Source organism: Leopardus geoffroyi, chromosome A2 (assembly GCF_018350155.1).
Source record: "Leopardus geoffroyi isolate Oge1 chromosome A2, O.geoffroyi_Oge1_pat1.0, whole genome shotgun sequence".
Lineage (NCBI taxonomy): Eukaryota > Metazoa > Chordata > Mammalia > Carnivora > Felidae > Leopardus > Leopardus geoffroyi.
The window spans coordinates 75,886,797-75,912,223 of NC_059331.1; the positions used below are offsets into that span (position 1 = coordinate 75,886,797).

At 41.2% G+C, this 25,427-nt stretch overlaps 1 protein-coding gene across 7 annotated transcripts in view; it reads left to right on the plus strand.

The window, feature by feature from the left end:
* Window positions 1–25,427, plus strand: part of AMPH (amphiphysin) — a 252,392-nt gene that overhangs the window by 182,950 nt on the left and 44,015 nt on the right. For 4 of the 7 annotated variants that reach the window (XM_045494378.1, XM_045494375.1, XM_045494377.1 and 1 more), the window contains 3 exons: window positions 16,832–16,948; window positions 20,571–20,594; window positions 23,331–23,354. In XM_045494378.1, the coding sequence (XP_045350334.1) occupies window positions 16,832–16,948; window positions 20,571–20,594; window positions 23,331–23,354 (165 nt within the window). Of the gene's footprint in view, window positions 1–16,831; window positions 16,949–20,570; window positions 20,595–23,330; window positions 23,355–23,638; window positions 24,161–25,427 lie in introns of all 7 variants that reach the window. The other 3 variants (XM_045494374.1, XM_045494372.1, XM_045494373.1) reach the window with 1 other exon arrangement.

Genomic DNA, 25,427 nt, shown 5'->3' on the forward strand with positions numbered 1-25,427 from the left:
CTTTTGAATATGGTTTGAGGTATGGGTTAGGGAGTGGTGGTCAGCTGGCTCAGAGAGGCCAGCAGGGGAAGGGGAGAAGGGGAACACAGAAGAATGAGTTGGGAAGAAAGGAAAGAGCTCACGATGAGGAAGCACATGACTGACTATGTTACATGCAGGGTCTCCGATTTAGCTTTCACATCATTCCTGTGATTGACAGGTCATTATCCCTACTTTTTACTTTTATTTTTATTTAAACTTTTTTTTTTAACTTTTATTCAATTTTGAGAGACAGGAAGAGACAGGGCATGAGCAGGGGAGGAGTCTAGAGAGAGGGGGACACAGAATCTGAAGCAGGCTCCAGGCTCCGAGCACAGATCCCGAAACGGGGCTCGAACCCAAGTACCATGAAATCATGACCTGAGCCGAAGTCAGACACTTAACCGACTGAGCCACCCAGGCACCCCATCATTATCCCTACTTTTGAAGTTGAGCAAACCCGTTGTCTTTCGGCCACACTGTGGCGTTCATATGGCAGCCGTGGAAAGCGGCTGGCGTTCTAAGCATCTGATGGATAGCAGGTACTAGATGGCCAGTAAACTGAACAAATCCATCCAGACTCTCTCCGTAATGTTCAGAATGCACATTCTCTACAGCGTCTTCGGGTTTTTCATATTAGCACGGTTCTTCAAGTTGTGACAGATCAGCAATGTTATCGTTAAATTCCAGGGGCGGTGGGAGGAGGGTCTTTACTCCACCAGTTGAGCTACTTGTTCATCCAGTGGTCATCACTGAACCTCACTGGATGCACGGGCCCCGTCCACCTCCCCTACTGTCTCTCTCCTCCTTACAGTCAATGTGCTGCACTGCCACGGCTGTGCAACCTAGCAGCTTGCTCCAGTAAAAACAAAAACAAAAAACCTAGATAAACAGTTCCTTAGAAAGTTAGTGTGTTGTGCGTCACCTCATTAGAGCGTCTGCAGGATCCTATAAATGTAGGTAGGCACACGCAGCAAAGACGGCAATAGGAGAGCTTTGACGAGTCCAGGTCATGGGTAAATGGATCTTCGTTGTACTGTTTCTTTTTTTTAAGTTTGTTTGTTTGTTTGTTTGTTTATTTATTTATTTAGAAAGAGACAGAGACCACTCGAGTGGAGGAGAGGCAGAGAGAGAGAGAGAAAAGCCTAAGCTGGCTCAATGTGGGTCTCGAACACCTGAACTGTGAGATCAGGACCTGAGCCGAAATCAACAGTCAGGTGCTTAACCAACTGAGCCACCCAGGCGCCCCTCGTTGTACTATTCTTTTAACGTCTTATATAGTTAAAGCTGTAGAACAAATACTTGACAATGTCCTATGAAATGGTTGAATGATGACTGCAGATTCTGAGACTGCAAATATAAAGGTCTTGAGCCCGGTCAGGATACTATAGTTAACTACCATTATTCCCAGTAACTGCTGCGTATGCATCTGTAGTGGTCTTACCATAGGCTTCCAGTTATAAAGTTCAGTTTCCTGAGGACGCCCACTCACTTGCACACTTTCTTTCTCTCAAAAGAAATAAACATTTAAAAAAATTTTTCTTAGGCTGCTGTGTTCATAATTACCAACGAAATGCAAAAGCTTTACTCACTGGTAGAAATTGTCAGCTACGTTGTGACCCTTCAATAAAAGACATATCTATTACCTGAAAAATAACCCCCAACTGGCCTCGTTCCTAAAAACTTTATTTAACCTTTCTGTCTTAAGTTTGTTATCTGACCTCCCCGGACTTATTGGGAAGTAATAAGTGTCCTGCCTAATATTTAGAATATAATGAAAATGTCCTTAAGATATGTTTAATGAAAGAATAAAAAATTAAAAAAAAAACTCTTTGGAAGAAATAGTACCTATGACTTTATCTGGCTCACTGAAATATTGTGTTATCATTAAGAAATCGGGGTGCCTGGGTGGCTCAGTTGGTTAAGCATCCAACTTTGACTCGGGTCATGATCTCACGGTTCGTGGGTTTGAGCCCCACGTTGGGCTCTGTGCTGACAGCTCAGAGCCTGGAGCCTGCTTCGGATTCTGTGTCTCCCTCTCTCTCTGCCCCTCCCCCATTCATTCTCTTTCTCTCTCTCTCTCAAAAAAATAAACATTAAACAAATTTAAAAAATTGTGTGTGTGTGTGTGTGTGTGTCTGTCTGTCTATCCATCTGTCTGTCTGCATGCACCCACGGGAATGGCTTAGAGATTGCTCTACTTATAAATTTTTGTGTCTGTAGCTATATATTGAAATCTCTGTTACCTGATATGCTTATAAGAGTAATGTCATAAAGGATGCATGGTTAACCCAAAACACTAGTAAATTCCAGAGAAGCAAAAAGCAAAAGTTTAAAAGTGTAGTTCTATTTTGCAGCAAAAACCACTGTTACTAATGTAGTTTTGTAATGCCACAATTTTATTCTCTTCAAACAGTGACAGAAAGGTATATTTTTTTGGAAATTTGATCATTTTATATCAGTTTTATAACCTATGGAGTTTTTTTTACTACAAATATAACAAAGATATTTTCATGTCAATTTAAGATATATCTCACCATTTTAAATAACAACAGATCCCTGTATCATGAGGTTGTACCATAGTAGGTTTAACTAATCTCCTGTTGTTAGAGTATTTTCTTCTGTTAATCAGTTTCATTGATTTCTGACCAACATACAGTTAATGGCACATATTTAAAGCATACTTTTTGATAAGTTTTGAAATATGTGTGCACCCATGAAACCATCACCAGGATCAAGGTAGTGACTATATCTCTCACCCCCAAAGTTTCTTCGTGTCGGTAATCCTTTCTGTTCCTGTCCACATGCTGTACCCTCCAGGCAAACACTCATCTTTCTGTCACCATACACAAGTTTGAATCTCCTAGAATTTTGTATAGATGGAATCCCCCAGTGTGCACCCTTTTTGGTCTGGCTTGTACTGTTCTGCATAATTATTATGAGGTTCATCCATTTTGTAGCAGGTATCAGCAGTTTATTCCTTCTTATTACTGAGTAATATTTCATGGTATGGACACATCAGGGTTTGTTGTTTTTTTTTTTTTTTCATCCATTAATGGATATTTGGGTAGTTTCTAATTTGGGGCTATTTTTTTTAATGTTTATTTATTTGAGAGAGAGAGAGAGAGAGAGAGAGAGAGAATGAATGAGTGGAGGAGAGGCAGAGAGAGAGGAGATACAGAATCCAGAGCATGCTCCAGGCTCTGTGCTGTTGCAGTGCAGGGCTCAAACCCGCAAACCTCCGAGATCATGATGTAAGCCAAAGTCGGACGCTTAGCTGGCTGAGCTACCCAGGTGCCCCTGATTTGGGGGTATTGTAAGTAAAGATGCTGTGAACATTTGTATACAAATGTTCTTTGTGCACATGCTTTCATTTCTCTTCAGTAAATCTCTATGAACTAGCTGGATCATTTGGTAGGAGTAAGTTTAACTTATTAAGAAACTGCCAGACTTTTCTTTTTTAAATTTTTTAAAATATTTATTTATTTTTGAGAGAGAGAGACAGAGCATGAGTGGGGGAGGAACAGAGAGAGAGGGAGACACAGAATCTGAAGCAGGCTTCAGGCTCCGAGCCATCAGGACAGAGCCCAACACGGGGCTCAAACTCACAAACCCTGAGATCATGACCTGAGACAAAGTCAGATGTTCAACCAACTGAGCCACCCAGGTGCCCCAGAAACTGCCAGACTTTTCTAAGTAATTATACTATTTGTGTTTCCACCCACATTGAAAAAGAATTCCAGTTCCTCCACATCTTTGCCAACACTTGGTATGGTTAGTCTTTTTAATTTTAGCCATGATGGTAAGTATATAGTGTTATTTTGTTGTGATTTAGTTTGCATCTCCCTAATGGCTAATGATGTTAGGCATCTTTTCATGTACTCATTTGACATTTTCCCCCCCAGCTCTATTGGGGTATAACTGACAAATAACAACTGTATACACTTAAAGTATACAACTTGATGTTTTAACATATGTATGCATTGTGAAGTGATCTCCCCAAACCAGCCAATTAATATATCTATCCCTTCACATAGCTACTCTCTTTTATTGTTGTTGTTGTTGATGATGATGATGATGATGTCAGAACACTTAATATCTATCCTCCTGGCAAATTTAAAGTGTATGATACACTATTTTTGCTTACAGTCACCATGCTGAACATTAGATCTCTAGGACTTGCATAACTGAAACTTTATACCCCTTGACTAACATCTCCCCGTCTCCCCTCCCCTGAGGCCCTGGCAAAAACCATTCTACTCTCTGCTTCCATGGTTTTGACTGTTTTCGATTCCACATGTGAGATCATTTCTCTTTCTGTGTCTTGCTTATTTCACTTAGCATAGAAACTTCTGCACAGCAAAGCAAACAATCAACAGAGTTAAAAGGCAATGTAGGGAATGGGAGAAAATATTTGCAAATCATGTATCAGATAAGGGGTTAATATCCAAAATATATAAGGGACTCATACTACTCAATAGCAAAAAAAAAAAAAAAAAATCAAGTAGTTGGATTAAAAAAATGGACAAGGGACCCGAATGGACATTTCTCCAAAGAAGATGTACAGATTGCCAGCAGACACATGAAAAGGTGCTCAACACCACTAACCGTCAGAGAAATGTACTTCAGAATCACAATGAGATATCACCTTACACCTGTTAGAATGGCTACTATGAAAAAGACAAATAACAGTTGTTGGTGAGGACGTGGAGAACAGGGAATCCTTGTACACTGTTGATGGGATTGTAAATTGGTAGAACCACTATGGAAAACAATACGGAGGTTCCTCAGAAAATTAAAAATAGAACTACCTTACTGTACAGCAACCCCACTTCTGGGTATTGAAATGAAATCAGCATCTCAAAGAGCTTTCTGCACTCCTGTGTTCACTACAGCACTATTCACAATAGACAATCCATGGAAACAACCTAAATGTCCATGGTGGGGGGCACCTGGGTGGCTCAGTTGGTTGAGTGCCTGACTTCGGCTCAGCTCGTGATCTCATGGTTTGTGAGTTTGGGCCCCATGTCAGGCTCTTGTGCTGACAGCTCAGAGTCTGGAGCCTGCTTTGGATTCTGTGTCTCCCTCTCTCTCTGCCTTCCTCTGCTCACGCGCTCTCTCTCTCTGTCTCTCAAAAATAAACATTAAATGTCCATCAGTAGATGAATGAGTCAAGAAAATGAGGTATATAAACACAATGGAATATTATTTGGTCTCAGAAGAAGTAAATCCTGCCATTTCTGACAACATGGACGAGTCTAGAGGACATTATGACATATTACTATGACATTAGTATATCCTCATTGGTGTCTGTGAAAAACTTTTGCTTATGTATTCACTTACTTGATGGAGTCTTGAGAGTCCTTTGTGTGTTCTGGATACAAGCCTTTTATCAGATGCATGATTTGCAAATATTTTCTTCCAGCATGTGGCTTATCTTGTCATTCTGTTAGTGCTTTTTAGAAGAGTAGAAGTTTTTTTTATTTTGATCAGGTCCAATTTATCCAATTTATTTATTTTTTAAGAATTAGGCATTTCACATCACATCTAAAAAAAATCTATGCCTAACCCAAGGTCACAAAGATTTCCTCCTGTGTGTCCTTCTAGAAGTTTTAACAGCTTTAGGTGTTACACTTAGGGTCTGTGACAAATTTGGAATTTTTTAATATGTGCAAAGTATGGGTTGAAGTTCATTTCTTTACAGTTGAAATGTGATTGTTGAAAAGTCTATCCTTTTTCTACTGAATTTCCTTTGTACCTTTGTGGTTCTCTTTCTGAACTCTGTGATTTTTTATTGATCCATTTGCCTACCTTTTATGCCAGTACCGTGTTAATCTTGATTACTGTCACTTTATACTGTCTTGAAATCAGATGAGGTTAGTCCCTCAGCGTTGTTATTTTTCAGAGTTGTTTTGGGTGTTCTAGGTCCTCTGAATCTCCACATGAATTTTAGAATCAATATGTAAGTTTCTACAAAAACACCTTCTGGGATATTTTATTAGATTCCTAGGGCTGTTTTAGCAAAGAAGCATAAACTGAGTGGCTTATAACAACAGACTTTTATTCTCTCACAGTTTTGGAGGCTAGACGTCTGAGATCAAGGTCATGATTGAGTCTGAGATCAGCAGGCTATGCTTCTTCTGAAGACTCTAGGGTCCTTCTTTGCTCCTCTCTCCTTCTGGTGGTTGCTGGCAGTCCTTGGCATGTAGATGCATCATTCCAATCTCTGCCTCTGTCATCACACTGTGTTTTCCTTATGTGTCTGTGTGCTCTGTATCTTCACATACCTTTGTGTTTATGTATCCAAATTTCCCTGTTTTTATAAGGTCACAAGTCATTGCATTAAGGCCCATCCTAATTCAGTATGACCACATCTAAATTCCATTACATCTGCAAATGTCCTATTGCCAAATAAGGTCACATTCACAGGTTCCTTATAATCATGAACTTTGGCGGGGGGGGGGGGGGGGTTGGTGCACAGTATTCAGCCCAGTACAGATACTGACTGGCATTGCATTGAATATGTAGATCAGTTTGGGGAGCATTGACATCTTAATAATAATGAGCTCTGTGACCCATAAACACAGTATAGCTCTTCCTTTATTTTAAGGTCTTCTCTAATTTATCTTGGCTGTGTTTTATACTTACTATTCAGTGTACAGGTTTTCTCATCTTTGGTTGGGTTTATCCCTAAGTATTTCATATTTTTAGTGCTATTGTAAATCATATTTTTAAAATTTAAGTTTCTGGTTTTTCATACTCTTATATATCAATAAAACCAGTTTTTGTATATTAATGCTGTATCCTGCAGCCTTGCTAAACTCAGTATTAGTTCCTATAGCTTTTTTATAGATTTCCTTGGATTTTTCTATATAAGTGATCATATCTTCTGTGAATTAACATAGTTTTACTTTTTTCTTTTTGATCTGGATGCCTTTTATTGCTTTTTTCTGCCTTATTTTAGTGTTTAGTACTGCCAGTATATTGTTGAGTACAAGTGTTGAGACGGCCATCCTTGTCTCGATCTTAGGGGGAAAGCTCCTAGTCTTGTGTTATTAAACATGATGATAGTTGTATGTTATTGTAGATACCATTATCAGGTTGAGGAAGTTGCCTATGTTTCCTACTTTGTTGAGAGTTTTGAACAGGAGTGGATATGGATTTTTTCAAATACTTTTTCTGCATCTGTCAAGATGATCGTATGAGTTTTCTTTTTTAGTTTGTTAATATGGTGACTTACATTCATTGGTTTTCAAATGGTACATCAATCACACATTCCTGAGATAAACCTCATTTGGTTATGACGCAGTTTATTAATATATATTTCTTCATCCAGTTTGCTAAAGCTTTCTCTAGCATTTTTGCATCTATGCTGATGAGGAACATGAGTCCATAGGGCATTGTTTTTAATAATGTCATTTTCTGGGGCACCTGGGTGGCTCAGTTGATTGACTTCATCTCCGTCATGATCTTGTGGTTTGTGAGTTCCAGCCCTACATTGTGCTTGCTGCTGTTAGCACAGAGCCCCCTTCGGTCCCCCTCTCTCTGCCCCTCCCCTGCTTGCACTCTGTCTCTGAAAATAAATAAACATTTAAAGTAAAAAAAAAAAAAAGTTGGGATGCTTGGGTGGCTCAGTCAGTAAAGTGTCCAACTTTGGCCCAGGTCATGATCTCGTGAGTTGTGAGTTTGAGCCCCATGTCCTGCTCTGTGCTCACAGCTCGGAGCCTGGGGCCTGCTTTGGATTCTGTGTCTCCTTCTCTCTTTGCCCCTACCCCACTTGTTCTCTCCCCACCCCCCTCTCAAAAAATAAATAAATGTAAAAAAAATTTTTTTAGGTAAAAAAAAAAGTAATTTTCTGATTTTAGCACCAGGGTAATGCTTTCCCCATAGAATAAGTTGGGAAGTTGTTCACTCCTCTTCAATTTTGTAGAATTGGTATTTTTTTCTTATTTAACTCTTTGGTAGAATTCACCAGAGGAGCCATTTGGGCCTGCAGGGTTGTTTTTGTTTTTGTTTTTCTTTCTCTTAAAAAAAATTTTTTTTTTAATTTGAATATAGTTGACACACAATGTTAACCTTAGTTTCAGGTATGCAACATAGTGATTCAAGTTCTCTATATGCCACAGTTTGTATTTCTCAAGAAATCTGTCTCTCTCATCTAAATTGTTAAATGTATTGGAATAAAGTGGTTTAAAATACTTCCTTATTTTTTTTAAAATATCTGGTAATGCCCCCTCTCTCATTCCGGATATTGGTAATTAGTGCCCTCTCTGTCCCTCCCCTTGATCAGTCTGGCTAGAAGTTTATCAATTTTATTAATCTTCTCAAAGCACTTGGTTTTGGTTTTATTGGTATTCTCTCAAGCTCTCTCTCTGTCATTCTCTATTTAATTAATTTCTACTCTGATCTGCATAATTTTCCCCATTTCTATTTAGAATTTTATTTGCTCTGTGTCTTTTTTTCCCTAGTTTGCAGGGTAGAAGCTGAAGTTACTAATTTGAGACCTTCCTTCTTTTCTTTTTTTTTTTTAACTTTATTTTTTAAAATTTACCTCCAAATTAGTTAGCATATAGTGAAGCAATGATGTCAGGAGTAGATTCCTTAATGCCCCCTACCCATTTAGCCCATCCCCCCTCCCACAACCCCTCCAGCAACCCTCAGTTTGTTCTCCATATTTATGAGTCTCTTCTGTTTTGTCCCCCTCCCTGTTTTTATACTATTTTTGCTTCCCTTCCCTTATGTTCATCTGTTTTGTCTCTTAAAGCCCTCATATGAGTGAAGTCATATGATTTTTGTCCTTCTCTGACTGACTCATTTCACTTAGCATAATACCCTCCAGTTCATCCACGTAGTTGCAAATGGCAAGATTTCATTCTTTTTGATTGCCGAGTAATACTCCATTGTATATATACACCACATTTTCTTTATCCATGCATCCTTCGATGGACATTTGGGCTCTTTCCATACTTTGGCTACTGTTGATATTGCTGCTATAAACATGGGGGTGCATGTGTCCCTTCGAAACAGCATACCTATATCCCTTGGATAAATGCCTAGTAGTGCAATTGCTGGGTCGTAGGGTAGTTCTATTTTTAATTTTTTGAGGAACCTCCAGAGTGGCTGTTTTCCAGAGTGGTTTCACCAGCTTGCATTCCTACCAGCAATGCAAAGGAGATCCTCTTTCTCCGCATCCTCGCCGACATCTGTTGCCTGAATTGTTAATGTTAGCTAGCCATTCTGACAGGTGTGAGGTGGTATCTCATTGTGGTTTTGATTTGTATTTCCCTGATGATGAGTGATGTGGAGCATTTTTTCATGTGTCGGTTGGCCATCTGAATGTCTTCTTTGGAGAAGTGTCTATTTATGTCTTTTGCCCATTTCTTCATTGGATTATTTGTTTTTTAGGTGTTGAGTTTGATAAGTTCTTTGTAGATTTTGGATACTAACCCTTTATCTGATATGTCATTTGCAAATATCTTCTCCTATTCTGTCGGTTGCCTTTTAGTTTTGCTGATTGTTTCCTTTGCTGTGCAGAAGCTTTTTATTTTGATGAGGTCCCAGGAGTTCATTTTTGCTTTTGTTTCCCTTGCCTCTGGAGACATGTTGAGTAAGAAGTTGGTGCAGGCAAGATCAGAGAGGTTTTTGCCTGCTTTCTCCTTGAGGATTTTGATGGCTTCCTGTCTTACTTTGAGGTCTTTCATCCATTTTGAGTTTATTTTTGTGTCTGGTGTAAGAAAGTGGTCCAGGTTCATTCTTCTGCATGTCGCTGTCCAGTTTTCCCAGCACCACTTGCAGAAGAGACTGTCTTTATTCCATTGGATATTCTTTCCTGCTTTGTCAAAGATTAGTTGGCCATATGTTTGTGGGTCCATTTCTGGGTTCTCTGTTCTGTTCCATTGATCTGTCTGTTCTTGTGCCAGTACCATACTGTGTTGATGATTACAGCTTTATAGTATAGCTTGAAGTCTGGGATTGTGATACCTCCTGCTTTGGTTTTCTTTTTCAAGATTGCTTTGGCTATTCGGGGTCTTTTCTGGTTCCATGCAAATTTTAGGATGGTTTGTTCTAGCTCTGTGAAGAACGTTGGTGTTACTTTGATAGGGATTGTGTTGAATATGTAGATTGCTTTGGGTAGTATCGACATTTTAACAATATTTGTTCTTCCTATCCAGGAGCATGGAATCTTTTTCCATTTCTTTGTGTCTTCCTCAATTTCTTTCATAAGCTTTCTATAGTTTTCAGTGTATAGATTTTTCACCTCTTTGGTTAGATTTATTCCTAGATATTTTATCATTTTGGTGCAACTGTAAATGGGATCAATTCCTTGATTTCTCTTTCTGTCGCTTCATTGTTGGTGTATAGGAATGCAACCAATTTCTGTGTGTTGATTTTATATCTTGCAACTTTGCTGAATCATGTATCAGCTCTAGCAGTTTTTTGGTGGAATCTTTTGGGTTTTCCACGTAGAGTATCATGTCATCTGTGAAGAGTGGAAGTTTGACCTCCTCCTGGCCAATTTGGATGCCTTTTATTTCTTTGTGTTGTCTGATTGCAGAGGCTAAGACTTCCAATATTATGTTGAGTAACAGTGGCGAGAGTGGACATCCCTGTCTTGTTCCTGACCTTAGGGGGAAAGCTCTCAGTTTTTCCCCATTGAGGATGATATTAGCGTTGGGTCGTTCATATATGGCTTTTATGATCTTGAGGTATGCTCCTTCTATCCCTACTTTCTTGAGGGTTTTTATCAAGAAACGTTGTATTTTGTCAAATGCTTTCTCTGCATCTATTGAGAGGATCATATGGTTCTTGTCCTTTCTTTTATTGATGTGATGAATGACATTAATTGTTTTGCAGATACTGAACCAGCCCTGCATCCCAAGTATAAATCCTACTTGGTCATGGTGAATAATTTTTTTAATGTATTGTTGGATCCGGTTGGCTGATATCTTGTTGAGGATTTTTGCATCCATGTTCATCAGGGAAATTGGTCTGTAGTTCTCCTTTTTAGTGGGGTCTCTGTCTGGTCTTGGAATCAAGATAATGCTGGCTTCATAGAAAGAGTTTGGAAGTTTTCCTTCCGTTTCTACTTTTTGGAACAGTTTCAAGAGAATAGGTGTTAACTCTTCCTTAATTGTTTGGCATAATACCCCTGGAAAGCCATCTGGTCCTGGACTCTTGTTTTTTGGCAGATTTTTTATTACTAATTTGATTTCCTTAATGGTTATGGGTCTGTTCAAATTTTCTATTTCTTCCTGTTTCAGTTTGGGTAATGTATATGTTTCTAGGTTTTCCTTCTTTTCTTATGTAGGGATTCAGTGGTATAAATTTTCCCTAAATCCTATTACAGCAGCATCTCACAAATTTTGGTATGTTGTCTTTATATTTTTTATTTTTATTTATTTTTTTAAAGTTCAGTTTTATTTGGGGTGCCTGGGTTGCTCAGTTGGTTAAGCATCTGACTTTGGCTCAGGTCATGATCTCAGGGTGGCTCAGGTCACCCTACATTGGGCTCTGTGGTGACAATGCAGAGCCTGCTTGGGATGTTCTTTCTCTCTGCCCCTGTCCCCTCACTCTCTCTCTCTCTCTCTCTCTCTCTCTCTCTCTGTCTCTGTCTCTCTCTCTCCCTTTCTCTAAATAAATAAACTTAAAAAAATAATAAAGTTCACTTTTATTTACTTTGAGAGAGAGATAGAAAGTAAGTGGTGGTTCAGAGAGAAAGGGAGCCAGAATCCCAAGCAGGCTGCTGTCAGTGCAGAGCCTGATGCAGGCCTCAAACTCATGAACCGTGAGATCATGACCTGAACTGAAGTCAAGAGTCAGTGCTTAAGCCACCCAGGTGCACCTGTTGTCTTTATTTTCATTCAACTCAAACTGCTTTCTAATTTCCACGTTGATTTCTTCTTTCTTCTGATGTTTTTCTTTTCATTTCTTTCATTGAGTTATTTAGAATGTTATTTTTGTCCACATATTGTGGATTTTTCTAGAGATAATTCTCTTACTGATTTGAAACTTGATTCCATTGTCAGCATACTTTGTATGACTTGAATGTTAATTTTAAGTTTATTGAGACCGGTTTTAAGTTTATTGAGACCTGTTTAATAGAACAGTGTCTATTATGTTCTGTGTTTGACATGCACTTGAAAAGAATTTGTATTGTGCTGCTGTATGGAGTGTTTTATAAGTGTAAATCAGGTCAAATTGGGTCTTGGTGTTTTCTGTATTTTCTATAACCTTGCTGATTTTCTATTTCTTTCAGTTGTTGAAAGAGGGCTGTTGAAATCTTCCCTACAAAATTGTGCATTTTAAAATTTCTTGATGCTGTGTTTTTGGTTCTTGCTTCATGTATCTTGATACTTTCTGATTGAATCCATAAATGTTTAGAATTAACACCTTTTTACATTAGGAAATGACCTCCTTTATCCATAATAATGTTCTCTTATTTGCAGTCTGCTTTGTTTGACATTAATATAACTATTCCAGCTGTCTTTTGGTTAGTTTGGCATAATATATCTTTTTTCTTCCTTTTACTTTCAACTTGTTTGTGTCTCTGTATTTGAAATCTGTTTCTTATAGGCAGTATCTAGTTGAGTCTTGCTTTTTTAATCTAATCTGATAACCTCTGCATTTCATTAAACTGTTTAGACCATTTTCATTCAAGGTAGTTATTCATACGGTGACGTTTCAATCTGGTACCTTGATTTTTTTTTTTCTATTGGGCCATCTGTTTTAACCCTTTTTCCTCTTTTTTCTGTTTTCTTTTAGATTAATTGATTATTTTTATTACTCTCGTATTTCTTTTGTTTATTAGTGATAACTTGTTTTGGTATTTTAGTGGTTGCTTTAGGGCTTAAAGTACATGTTTTAATTTATTAAAAAGTCTGCCTTCAAATAGTGGTATATTTCAGGTCTAGCATAAGAATCCCATAATTGTATACTTACATTTCCCCCTCTTCTGGTTTTGTACTGTTTTGTCTGTTTTGTCAAATAGAATTTATTTTTTAACGTAAAGTCACTTCATGTTACTTTGTGATTATCTTTGTTTAAGCAGTCAGTTATCTTTTAAGAAGATTTAAATAATGACTAAAGTCATGTATACTTACCTACATAGTTATCATTTCTCATTCCTTTGGAGCCTATCATTCCTTTGTGTACATCCATACTTCCATCTAGATCCGTATTTCCATGTAGCATCATTTCATGCCTGAAAAATGTCTTTTCACATTAGTTGTGTTGATTGGATGGTGATGGGTTCTTTCTGCTTTTGTATGTATGAAAAAATAGTCACCTCATTTTTCTCTCTTTTTTAAAAAATTTTTATTTATTTTTGGAAGACAGAATGTGAGCGGGGAAGGGCAGAGAGAGAAGGAGACAGAATCCAAAGTAGGCTCCAGGCTCTGAGCTGTCAGCACAGAGCCTGATGCGGGGCTCATACTCACAGACAGTGACATCTGACCTGAGCCGAAGTTGGACGCTTAACCGACCGAGCCACCCAAGTGCCCCACATTTTTGGTCTTTTTTTTTTTTTTTAATGTTTTCGGGGCACTTGGGTGGCTAAGTCTGTTAAGTGTCAGACTCTTGATTTTGGCTCAGGTCATGAAATCGTGGTTTGTGAGTTCAAGCCCCATGTCGGGCTCTGTGCTGACAGTGTGGAAACTCCTTGGGATTCTTTCTCTCCCTCTCTCTCTGCCCCTTCCCCTACTTGTGCTCTCTCTCAAATAAATATTTAAAAATGAAAACATAAAAATATTTTCAAGGGGCACAGAATTCTAAGTTTCTCTCTGTACTTCAAAGATACTGCCTCAAAATCTTTTTGCTTGCATTAATTCTGGTGCTAAAAAATGCTATTATTCCTAGGTTGTCCCTGTGTTCAGTAACATGTCTTACCCTGCCCCCCTCCCCCCCCCCCGCCCCGGCTACTTGTAAGAATTCCTCTTTAACACCACTTTTGAGGAATTTAGTTATGGTGGGTCCAGGTGTGTTCCCTGTGGCTCCCATCCTCCTTGACCAGTGGTTCACCGAAGCTTGTACGTTGCACAGTGAGTGGCAAGACTACAAAAAAGCAAGTCACCCACACAAACATTTCAAGCCTTCATTTGTGTGACATTTACTAACATCCATTGACTAAAGCATGACAGATGGTCAACCCCAAGTCAAGGGATAAGGCAGTAAACTCCATCTGTAGGGAGGCCATGGCAAGACTAGGCATAGGATTATGGTCAAATTGTCTACCTAGAATGGAAGAAGTTCAATACTTCGGTTATAAACTTAGATGTCCCTAGCAGAAGACACTTCCTGAAGATTATTATCAGTGGTAAGATCTTCCCTTTGGGTATTTTCCCCCTGTGGTTTACACATGTAGTCTCTTTTCTTAGGATCACATTCTGGGTCTAGACTTTTATTTTTTTTTCAACGTTTATTTATTTTTGGGACAGAGAGAGACAGAGCATGAATGGGGGAGGGGCAGAGAGAGAGGGAGACACAGAATCGGAAACAGGCTCCAGGCTCTGAGCCATCAGCCCAGAGCCCGACGCGGGGCTCGAACTCACGGACCGCGAGATCGTGACCTGGCTGAAGTCAGACGCTTAACCGACTGCGCCACCCAGGCGCCCCTGGGTCTAGACTTTTAATGGGAACGCGGTACTTAAGCTCTGGCTTCCAAAAGTTTACGAATGTCGACACCACATCAGATCTGCTCTAACGGTGACTCAGGTATAAGGAATGAGAAGAGTTTTCTTTTGTTACGTTAAGGGACATGACATGTCAGCGTGTTTCAACATGTTAATGACAGAGTTGTCGTTTTATAAAGGAATGCTGTATCAGCAGGCAACTCCTTTTTTTGCTCTTTTTGTAGTTCTGTCAAACTGCTGTTTGATATGAGTGCCTTAAGGGGTAACTCGCAAGAATTAAGGGTGCAAAACCAAATAGAAATGGAGTCTGAAGTAGCCAGCTGCACCTTTTGAAGACCACCACACTGGTATACAGTCTCATGCCACTTGTCATCCTTGAGCTCTACATTTCCATTCGAGCTTTCATAAGGAGCCCCATTAGGTTCAGAGAGGATTAATGGACAGATTCGTTTGGGCTCACGTTTTAAGAAGAACTTAGAGACTGTCCAGAATTCCTCTGCAGATCCCCGTGGTGCCTGTTTGAGAGATGTGGGCCCAGGTCTCAGCAGCAGCCTGGAATAGCACTGGGGTCCAAGGCCTCTGGCTGCTGCAGTGCTGCCTCGGCTGCATTGCATCTGAGGGACCCAGGACAACAGCCCTCTCTCCTTATCCCCAGATGGAGGAATGATGCCATTTACCCCTTGGTTTTTGTAAGGATTAGACCGTGCAGGCGAAATGAAGTCTGGGGGATCTACGAAGGTCATTCTTTGAAGGCAATAATAGTGTTGTAGCGTTGTATCATTAGACTGCAGCGAAGTGCCCTAACCTGAGTTAATATTTATATGCACGAAGCTCTCAGTGCCTAGCACACTCTAAGTCAGTGTAAGTGTTCGCAAAATTTTAGACCTATAACTTGTACCAATACAAACGTTGGCAAAAAACAAAACCCGTGCAGATTTTGAATAGGGGCCAAAGGAATCAGTTGATGGTTTTGTGATTGTAATTATTAAAGCAAGAGGGATTAGCCTTGTGAAATTTTAAACGTGTAAGAATGATCATGCTGCAAAATAGGTAGCCCAGGACCAATCGCGTGGTATTTAAGCAGATTTCCTTCTACAGTGAATGTGGATATACTAAAAACAATTATCTCTTATGCCCCAAAGCTATTCATACAGCTCTATATATTTTTAAGTTTTATGTCTATGATCAATATTAATTAAAAGAACTCTTGTTCTTTAAAAGCTTTCTCTGAACATTCCTATTCTTTTGTGCTTCATCCATGGTTGTGACCTTTGAGTTTCTAGAGTACAGATGGTCAAAACTGAAGCTTATATCAAACACCGAACACACATTACTTGATTCTGTGGAAACTGACCCAGTTCTGTTCACCGTGATTGTTTATGGGGGCTTTATTTCAGCTTTGACCCTTACCGCGTGACTTAAGCCAAGGCTAGGCTAACTTCAAGCCGTGTTATTTTTTTTTTGTATCATGAGACCACAATAAATGAATAAATATTAATGTTCAGTATTATAAATGTGTTGCTATTATAGCAGGACTTTTATCCTGTGTCTTATTTGGCTTACCTCTTTCTAATCAAGGAATGTTATTTTATGGCAAATGTTGGGAGATGTGGTTCTCTCCCTCCCTCTTTCTCTTTCACCTTCCCTCCCTCATACTTACAGTGGAGACCGACAGTAATATGGATGAAGAGTGGTTCATGTGATGACTACATCAAAGGATAGGGTCTCTCTGAGGGGATGAGGCAGGTGGAGGTAGTCAGGGTAGATGGCATCCCTTCCTTTTTACACACTAGCTTCGCAGGGGACCTCACAGCCATGGGCTATGGTGATGGGTCCCAGCCGTGGCCTATTGTATCCATCTGGTCGTCCGTAATTCTTGACCTGAGATTCCTAAACTAGCAGAGGAGAGTCCTTGGATCTTGATGGCATCAGGATATACCTCTTAGACATTCTCTTTGTTGGCTGGATTCGGAGCTGGATGAAGGACAGAAACCAAAACCTGGGTCACATTCCTACGCATCTTAGGTTCCAGTTGGCCAGAGTCGGTTATTTCCCCCTTCATCACATTTTGCGAGTGACTCTGGGTAAACTATCAGAGCATGCTTTGGGGATATTCAGTGATGTTAGAGGATTACATGGGGATTATATCATAAAGTCTCATATTCTGTCTTGTTCTCCTTTAACAGAATGAAGTCCCCGAGGTGAAGAAAGAGGAGACATTGTTGGATCTGGACTTCGACCCTTTCAAGCCTGAGGTGACACCTGCAGGTTCTGCTGGAGTGACCCACTCACCCATGTCGCAGGTATCCGATGACGGCTTTGATGTTTGGAGATTACGTTTTCGTGAACTTCAAGGGCAGCAGATGCCTTTCAGACCGCTCTCCATTTCAAGTGACTATTTACTTTTCTTTTGGGTTGACAAACATTTTCTAATGGAAGGAAGGGTAGAAAGAAGACCTTATCCATATCTATCATTCCAAACCTCCTCCTCCCATTCCCTCTCTCTCTACTCATAGAGCTGGGATAACCATAATCCCAAACTGGAATGTGTGGTTGCCCAGGAATCCCTTGTCTCAGAGTAATTGTCATCATTAGTATCATTTTACACTCAGACCATTCAGACTTCGATGATACATTTCATGACTTCTCTAAATGAAGCTCTTTCTCTTGGCCCTGGACTTAACCTTCTCACTGTTTCCTCTACGTTCCTTCTCCATGCTTTGGAGATTAAAGCACGTTAGACATAGCCTCAAAATTGTGCCCCAACGGAAATGTTTTCCAGTCTTGGTCACTTTGAACTTGATGACATTGTCTTCCTCCACATTGCAGAAGCTTCCCCTATAGGATCTGGGCTATGGCTTGATGCGGAGCTGGCCTCCCGTACCCAGCTTCCCCTTGCTCATCATCGTCATCCTCAACCTTTACTCACTTCAGTAGTGACGGCCACAGCATTCTGCAGCAGAAGGGTCCGAGAGCGGGGCGCTCTAATGGCATGTGGATGATTCCTCTGCGGTAGACTTCCTTCATGATTGTGCCCATGAAAGGAAGTTAACTCAAAATCTGTCTAAGCAGAAATTGTTTGTATCAGTATTTTTGATGTGCTTGGGGCCTCACATTTGAATTAGGGCAAATCCAAAGGTGGCTGGGATATACTTCCCATGAACTAAGAAAGGTGTATTATAAACTGAGACCTAGCTCAATCTTTTAGTCTTGAAGCCTTCATGATACCTTACCGTAAACCACTGTCAGCTCAGTATGAACCTCAATAAATAAAGCCTCTCTTTAATCCATGCTTTATTCCAGAATGTGATCGCATTTCTGAAGGCCTCCCTGTTGTAATACAGGAACAATACAAATCTGAGATGTCAGTAAAGCAGGTAATTAAGCAGATCAGATACGAGCCTTTAAAGATATTTTGCAAAAAAATGGGTCTCTTAGATAAATGTTTCAGAAAGTTCTATTAAATCCCTTTTAGGAGACTTATGATAGGCATTACAATATTAAAGGCTCCAGGAAGTCCTGCAATTAAAAGAAAAAACCGTTTAGACTTGTTTAACTTAGAGATTCCCAAATGTGTTTGACCACAGAAATCTGTTTGAATGAAAGTTTCTTCACATTCATTTGAATGTTCTCTAAAACATACTTTGGGGAATGCCACCATAGTGATTATCAGCAAGCTTGAGGGTTCTGCCTTGGGGGCCCAGCAAAGCAGAAGATGAATGTACATATCATTCAGAATACTTCCGTGAAAGAGCTTTGTCACTGTGTAGACTTCTTTGTCTACAGGACTTCTCTGCCTCACACTCCAGCGTTCACTGCTCTAGTGGCAGAAGGCAGGTTTCTACAGTGAATGTTGTCGTGATCAGTGGATGAGATCCCACAGCATATCTATCTGCAAGTTGGATCAATAGAGAAACCTCTTTTATATCAATCCATTATTAAAAAATTCCACAAATCATGGAACTTTGTGTGGATTTAGGACTAAGAGACTCTTTCATAATTAGAAAAAAAAATGACCGAGGGACGCTTGGTTGGCTCAGTCGGCTAAGCGTCTGATTTTGGTTCAGGTCATGATCTCATGGTTCGTGGGTTTGAGCTCCGTGTCCAGCTCTGTGCTGCCCACTCGGGGCCTGGAGCCTGCTTCGGATTCTGTGTCTCCCTCTCTCTGCCCCTCCCCCACTTACACTCTCTCTCTCTACCCCCCAAAAATAAACAAACTTAAAAAAGATTTTTTTAAATGACCTTGATTAAATCTTCACAAGTCTTTCTTCTGAAGAAAATGCATCACTGCAGTTAGAAAAAGCTGTGTGTGCCCCGTGTCCTCCCTCAGGCCAGGTAATAAACCGCCCCGGCTGCCCAGTGGCTCTAATTGAGTCACCTCACTGCAGAGTCATCCTGTGAGCCGGCTCTAATCACATCTCTTCTCCAAGAACAGTCTTAGGCTGAGAGAGCAAAAAAGCACAGAGCCATTAGATTTGTGCGGGCCTTCTTTCCCCTTCGTTCAGAATGATCTCGCTTAACCATCGCTTGACCCCACGCTTTAAATGGATGTTCTTGCTGCTGGCAGAACAGCTCACCTTTCGATCTCCACAGTGTCCGCATGAGTTAACTCGTCCTTTCATGATCCTGAGGACTGATAAACAAGACGTTTCACTTTGCCGCCTTCCTTTGGAGAAAATACCCCACGCCGTCTGCATGAGGCAGGGATATGGGGTAGCTTTTAGGAGCTGTGATTCTTAAGAGGCTGGGAAGCAAGAAAACACAAAGCATGTTAGATGCAGAAGGAGTACACATACAAATAACTGGGGCTTTCCATGCAACCGTTCTGCTCTCCTTTCTTAAGTCCTTCAACAGGTGGGACCTAACCCAGAGAGCATCCAGGCTGCACAGAGACGCAGCGCGGCTGGGGCGATACAGCCCATGGGGGGGCGGGCTCTCTCAGAACCACAGGACCCCTGTTCTGTAGTACTGAATCCCAATGAGACATCTGTGACCCCATCTGGAAACCCCCATGTTCTTAGTTTGGGCGTGCCAGGCTCTCTAATTTGCCACTCATTTAGAGATCAAAACAAGTGCATAAATACGGATCTGATTCTAGTCACAAAGACAAAGGCAGAAGAGGGTGTGGCATTAGCAGCAATTCTCAACACAAAGGAGATGAGAGAGGTCTCCCTCACTTTCCCAAACACATGGGCGGAAGTTACTTGAACCATCTGGATTCGCTCCCCAGGATCAATGAGCTTTATAATTAAAATGCCAGTAGTAAGCATATTCATCCATTATGTCCTAGCGGGCACCCTGCTAATTTGCATGATTATTAATTGAGCTGTGTTATCATCTAATTCAGCATATTGAAGAACTACCTTTCTGGGGTTCATTGACCATCAAACTGGTCATAATTCATCCTCTTGAATTTGGAGGGTTGGGGGAGAGGAAGTAGTAGCAATGATTAGATCTGTATTTCCTCAAAGATGTGAGAAACTAAAATCTGGACACCTTGTACTTCATTTTAAGTGTGTGTGTGTGGGGGGGGGGGTGTGTGTGAAGTAAACACATTCATCATATTTCAGATACAGTTTTTACTCCTACAGTGAAAAGCAGATTGACTGGTCTCCTGTGGTTTATTATAGTAGCCACAAGGCACATTTGACTATTCCAATTTAAATACAATCAAAGTATATAAATTTTAAATTTTGGTTCTCTTACACTAGCACCTCTCAAGCGCTTAATAGTACCTGTGACTGGTGGCTACCACCTTGGACAGCGCAGATATGGAACACTGTCATCACCAAAGCAAGTTCTGTTGAACAGTGCTGTACTAAATATTTCAAAAATGTTTTATTTTCAGAACTTCCATCACGTCAGTATTTTTTTTACATGCTTGGGGTTTGTTTACTAACCATATTTTTGTTTGTTTGCTTTCAGACATTGCCCTGGGACCTATGGACGGTAAGAGTACGGAGAGCTCGTATTTTGATGTACCGGGAGCCCTAGAAGTTTGGAAACCTTATTGTATTTTAATTCATCTATGATGAGAAGAAGACCTAACATTTTTTTTAAGTTTATTTTTTTATTTTGAGAGAGAGAGGGAGAACACGAGCAGGAGAGGGGTAGTGAAGAGGAGAGAGAATCCCAAGCAGGCTCCACACTGTCCGTGCAGAGCCAACGTGGGGCTCCGTCTCACGAAGCCTGAGATCATGACCTCAACCCAAATCAAGAATCAGACATTCAACCAACTGAGCCCCCCAGGGGCCCTGAAGACCTAGACATTTTTTAATGATAATGTAGCCCCCTAGAACCATAATCAGCTCCCTGGTAGTTCCAAGCATTACCAGCACCTAGAAACAGTGGCGTGGAAAAGAGTGTCATTGTTCCAGACTCCTAGATAAGTAAGAATCTGTGGTGTTATGCCTTTTTATGCTTCTTCCTGTGGTTATTGGCCACAGGAAATGTTGCGGTTGAGGACGTGCACCTTTTTTATTGCTTTTAAGTAGAATAGAAGAAAATGTGGCTGAGCAAACGTAAGGGACACGCTACTCTGCACCAGGACCCAGTTTCTCACTATTATTTTCAGTAATAATGAAGCTTCGTCAACAAGATCTTGGGCTTTAGAGCCAGACGGCCCTGGATTTGAATCAAGACTCTACCTCTTACAGCAATATGACTTCGGGCGACTTACGAATTTCTCTCGGCCTCAGTTTTTCTCCTGGCTAAAATAAGGGCAATGTCACCTACCTCAGAGGGCCACGTGAGGATCAAGTAGTTAATATTTATAGTGTTTAGCCCCACATCTGGTCCATAGCAATAAAAGGTAGCTATTACTGGTAATGGTATGTATTCAGCTAATCTGATGGGCAAAGAGGGGTACTTCCAGAAGTTAGAGTTGGGAAAAAAGACACAAAAGGAACTTCGTGGTGGCGGCATCTGTGCTGGGGAATTAGGAGGGTGGCGGGGAATTAGGAGGGTGGCGGGGAATTAGGAGGGTGGCCATACTCACATGAAGCCTGGTATCCCTGAGGAATAAGGCCTTTGTCTGCCCTATATTGGAAAAGTTCTGGTCAAATCGTCTTCAGAGCACAACTTGGGTTTCGTGTTTTTCTTCTTTTTTATGTTTTTAAAGTTTATTTTTGAGAGAGAGAGAGAGAGACAGAGTGTGAGCAGGGGAGGGGCAGAGAGAGAGAGAGGGAGAGGGAAACAAAGAATCTGAAGCAGGCTCCAGACTCTGAGCTGTCAGCGCAGAGCCTGACGTGGGGCTTGAACTCTGAACTGGGAGATCATGACCTGAGCTGAAGTCGGACACCCTAACCGACTGAGCCACCCAGGCGCCTGGTGTGTTTTTCTTCTTTTTTAGTGAGACAGCGGTAGGAAAGTTTGCTAGATCTTGGTGTTCGTGGGTCTAGTCTTCTGAAGTGACATTGCTACTCTCTTCCCCTAAGACAGAAAGTTGACTGCCCCCTTCCCTTCCACAGGAGCGGGTTTATACTGCCCTACTTAGGATCCTTAAAGCATCCTGGAAAGCTCTCAAGAGAAGAGCTAAAAAATGTTGACTGAAAACATCTTTTATAGTGAGCTGGCTTTGCTCGTGTAATCACAAAAAGGGATATGTGCACTGCCATTCAGGACATTTGAATTCTAGCCACAACTCCATGGTGATTTTCTTGAAGATCAAGAGGACAGTGCCCATGTTTTACTGTTCCAGTATTTCACATCTTCAGTTGGCGTTATAATACATTTTTCCTTCCTCGCCAGGAAGGGTGTGGTGAGGGTGAAGGTATCATCTAGGGGGAGCACTGATTATTTCAGAGGATAAACCTGCTAAGAAAAGTAGTGATGACCGGGGTGCTTGGGAGGCTCAGTCAGTTGAGTGTCCGACTTCAGCTCAGGTCATGATCTCACAGCTCGTGAGTTCGAGCCCCATGTCGGGCTCTGTGCTGACAGCTCAGAGCCTGGAGCCTGCTTCGGATTCTGTGTCTCCTCCTCTCTCTGCCCCTCCCCTGTTTGCGTGCATGCTCTCTCTCTCTCAAAATTTTTTTAAATTAAAAAAAAAGAAAGATGGTGATGGCAACACTGCAGAACAGTAGCTCCCTGGCCATAATTGCTGGCGTTCCTTGCTCCCCTCAACCCCTTAGTGTCGTCTGTGTGCAGACCAGGCTTCTAGTTCGCGGGTGGGGGCGGGGAGGACATGAGGACAATCGCCCAGGCAGTCAGAGCGGTTAGTACCAGACCATCTTCCCCCTGCCTCAGAGGCAGAACCCAGTGTGGGGGGAGTTTGGGGGAAGATCTGTTCTGGTACTGTGACCGAGCATGTGATGCGTGTACTCTTGTGGGTGCTAGAGCTTGATCTTATTCTCGTGTTCTTGAGTTTGCTTCTTTATTTGAAAACTTCGCAGTTCAGAGTTCTGCTAAAGCAGAAGTCCTGTAATAGCCACGAGGCCTCCTTGCCGACTAGAAAATGACAGAGGCTTTCTTCAGGTTTCAACTGTGTCCTCTTAAACAGTATTGCAACAAAACTCACCCCTAGCACAAAACAAATTATAAAAGTTGATCTCAAACCAGTAAAAGCCACAGCTTTCAGGAGAATGTTGACTCTGGACAGCATGGGATGTTAAGGCGCTAGGGAATTTTCTTCTTTTGCCTTATTATTATTATTACTACTGATTATTATTATTCTTTTTACTCATGCAGACAAGCACTGATTTGGTACAGCCGGTAGGTAAATATCCAGGATATTCTGGATTTCCTTTTATATTTAATATACCTTGTATATGTGGATATTATCTAGAATGAGCTTGTTTTTTTTCCTCCATGGCATTGCTAGTTGCAGATTTAACCTTAACCATTTAATTTTAATTTTAATTTAAATACTCTCTACTTTTGTTTAACTGGCGCTACCCTACTGAAGAGCTTTGCATTTCTCATCAAATCCTGCCATGGTCTATTTTATCTTATGTTTGTCTGTTTTTTTTTCCTTTGCTATTCTGCATACTCTAAAGACTGATTCTTCAAAAAGCCTTTCCCTGTGTAACCTGATCATGGAGGAAACTCCAGACAGTGGGTTGGCCGAAGAAATTCAAAGATCTCAAATTGACCTAGGTGCATTTATTTGGGGCCCTGATGCTAGTACAGAGAGTGTCAGCCAGGAAATTACCCAAGGTGGGTCTCAGGAAGACTCTTCATGTCTCTCTGAAGCAGAGCAGGACATGAGATTGTCCACTGGAATGCTTCCTTCCGCTGACTGGCACACTGTAGCTGACCAGGGCGAGCTTGTCGTGGGGCCAGCCCCTCCGGGTGGAAGTGAACAGCTGTACCCAAAGCCCATGCCTGAGGCTGAATTTGCCACAGCTGCTTATATGGAGATGGAGCGGCCTCATGACTTATCTGACTCAGAGATGGCAGCCACAGAAACTGGTGGCCCAGTCGAAGAAAGTCCAGAAGATGTTGAACAGTCAGAAGAAGAGGAAGAGAAACAGAAGATCGAAGATTCTCTGTGGGCAGGTGTGGAGACATATGAAAAGGTAGACACTGGACCTATTGATCTCAAGGCCCTAGAATGTACAGAGGAATTTGAAGAGAAAGCATGGGAAAGTGCAGGAAACAGGCTAGTAGATCTCCTTAAGACAACAGGAAAGCCAGACCAGGAGACCTTAGAAATCAGTAAAGAGGAAGTGAGCATCGATCTAAGAGCTAGTTGTCGGGAAAGTGAAAAGACCAGTGCAAAGAATTCTGATACAACTGATGCTTTAGAAAAAGACCTGGAAAGAGTAGCTACGGCCACTGAATTTGGTGACCGAAACCAAGGGCTAGATGAGGGGCGTCCAGTAGTAATCAATAATCGTGAAATTATAGAAGGCTCTGGAGCTAACCCTGCCCATCACGCAGATGTCTTATATCTGCGTCTCCAGACTGATTCTGTATCTAATATTGAAAATGCCAGTTCTGAGGGATGGGATTTAGCTAGAAGAGACATAAGGAAAAATTCAATAGGTTCTCCTAACCATGGTGTAATACATCACTCAGGACGAGGCAGTGCAGATGCAGAAGAAATTCAGCAGGAGGCTGTGTTACCTACTCCTGGGGTTGGCAGGGATGAACATCAGGCTGTTGTTTCCTCAGTAAACCGTGAAGTGGCAGCTCAGTCTAGGACAGACCTTAATTATTCTCTGGGAGCTAATGCAAACCGAAGAGATTGGTGTTTGTGTAAGGCAGAGTTCTCGTTAATAGAGGGGTCTGAAAGTACAGTGACTGGGAACTGTAGTCCTACCATTGACTTACCAAGTATTGTGAAAACAGACTCTTGGGCAACAGATCCAGGTCAAATCTGGCAGCCATGCTTGGATTCAGCAGTGAATAATATGGATGTATTGGAATTCTCTGGTACACCAGATGGCCAAGCAAGTGGCTTTGCCAATTGGTTCGATTCCATTAACCACTGGCCTATCAGAGATGTGGGAGGCTTAGATAATTCCTGGGAACATTTAGATACAATTGAAGGCAAGAGAGGGCTGGAGGTGGACTCACCGGCAGATGTCGTGGGGGGACACGCCATTGCTAAGTGCTGGGAACAAAGGCGAGACACGGCTAGACCGTTGGTTCTGGGAACCTCCCACAATGCTAGCACCGACAGTCCCGCTAGTCCCCAAGACAGTGACCTCAGCAACTCAGATTTATCCGAAGATGAAATTGCTAACCAGAGATATGGATTGTTGTACCAAGAAATAGAGCCTGATAAAGAAGAGGTACTTACCCTCGTATGTAGTATAGACTAGCCAAAGACTTCTGTAG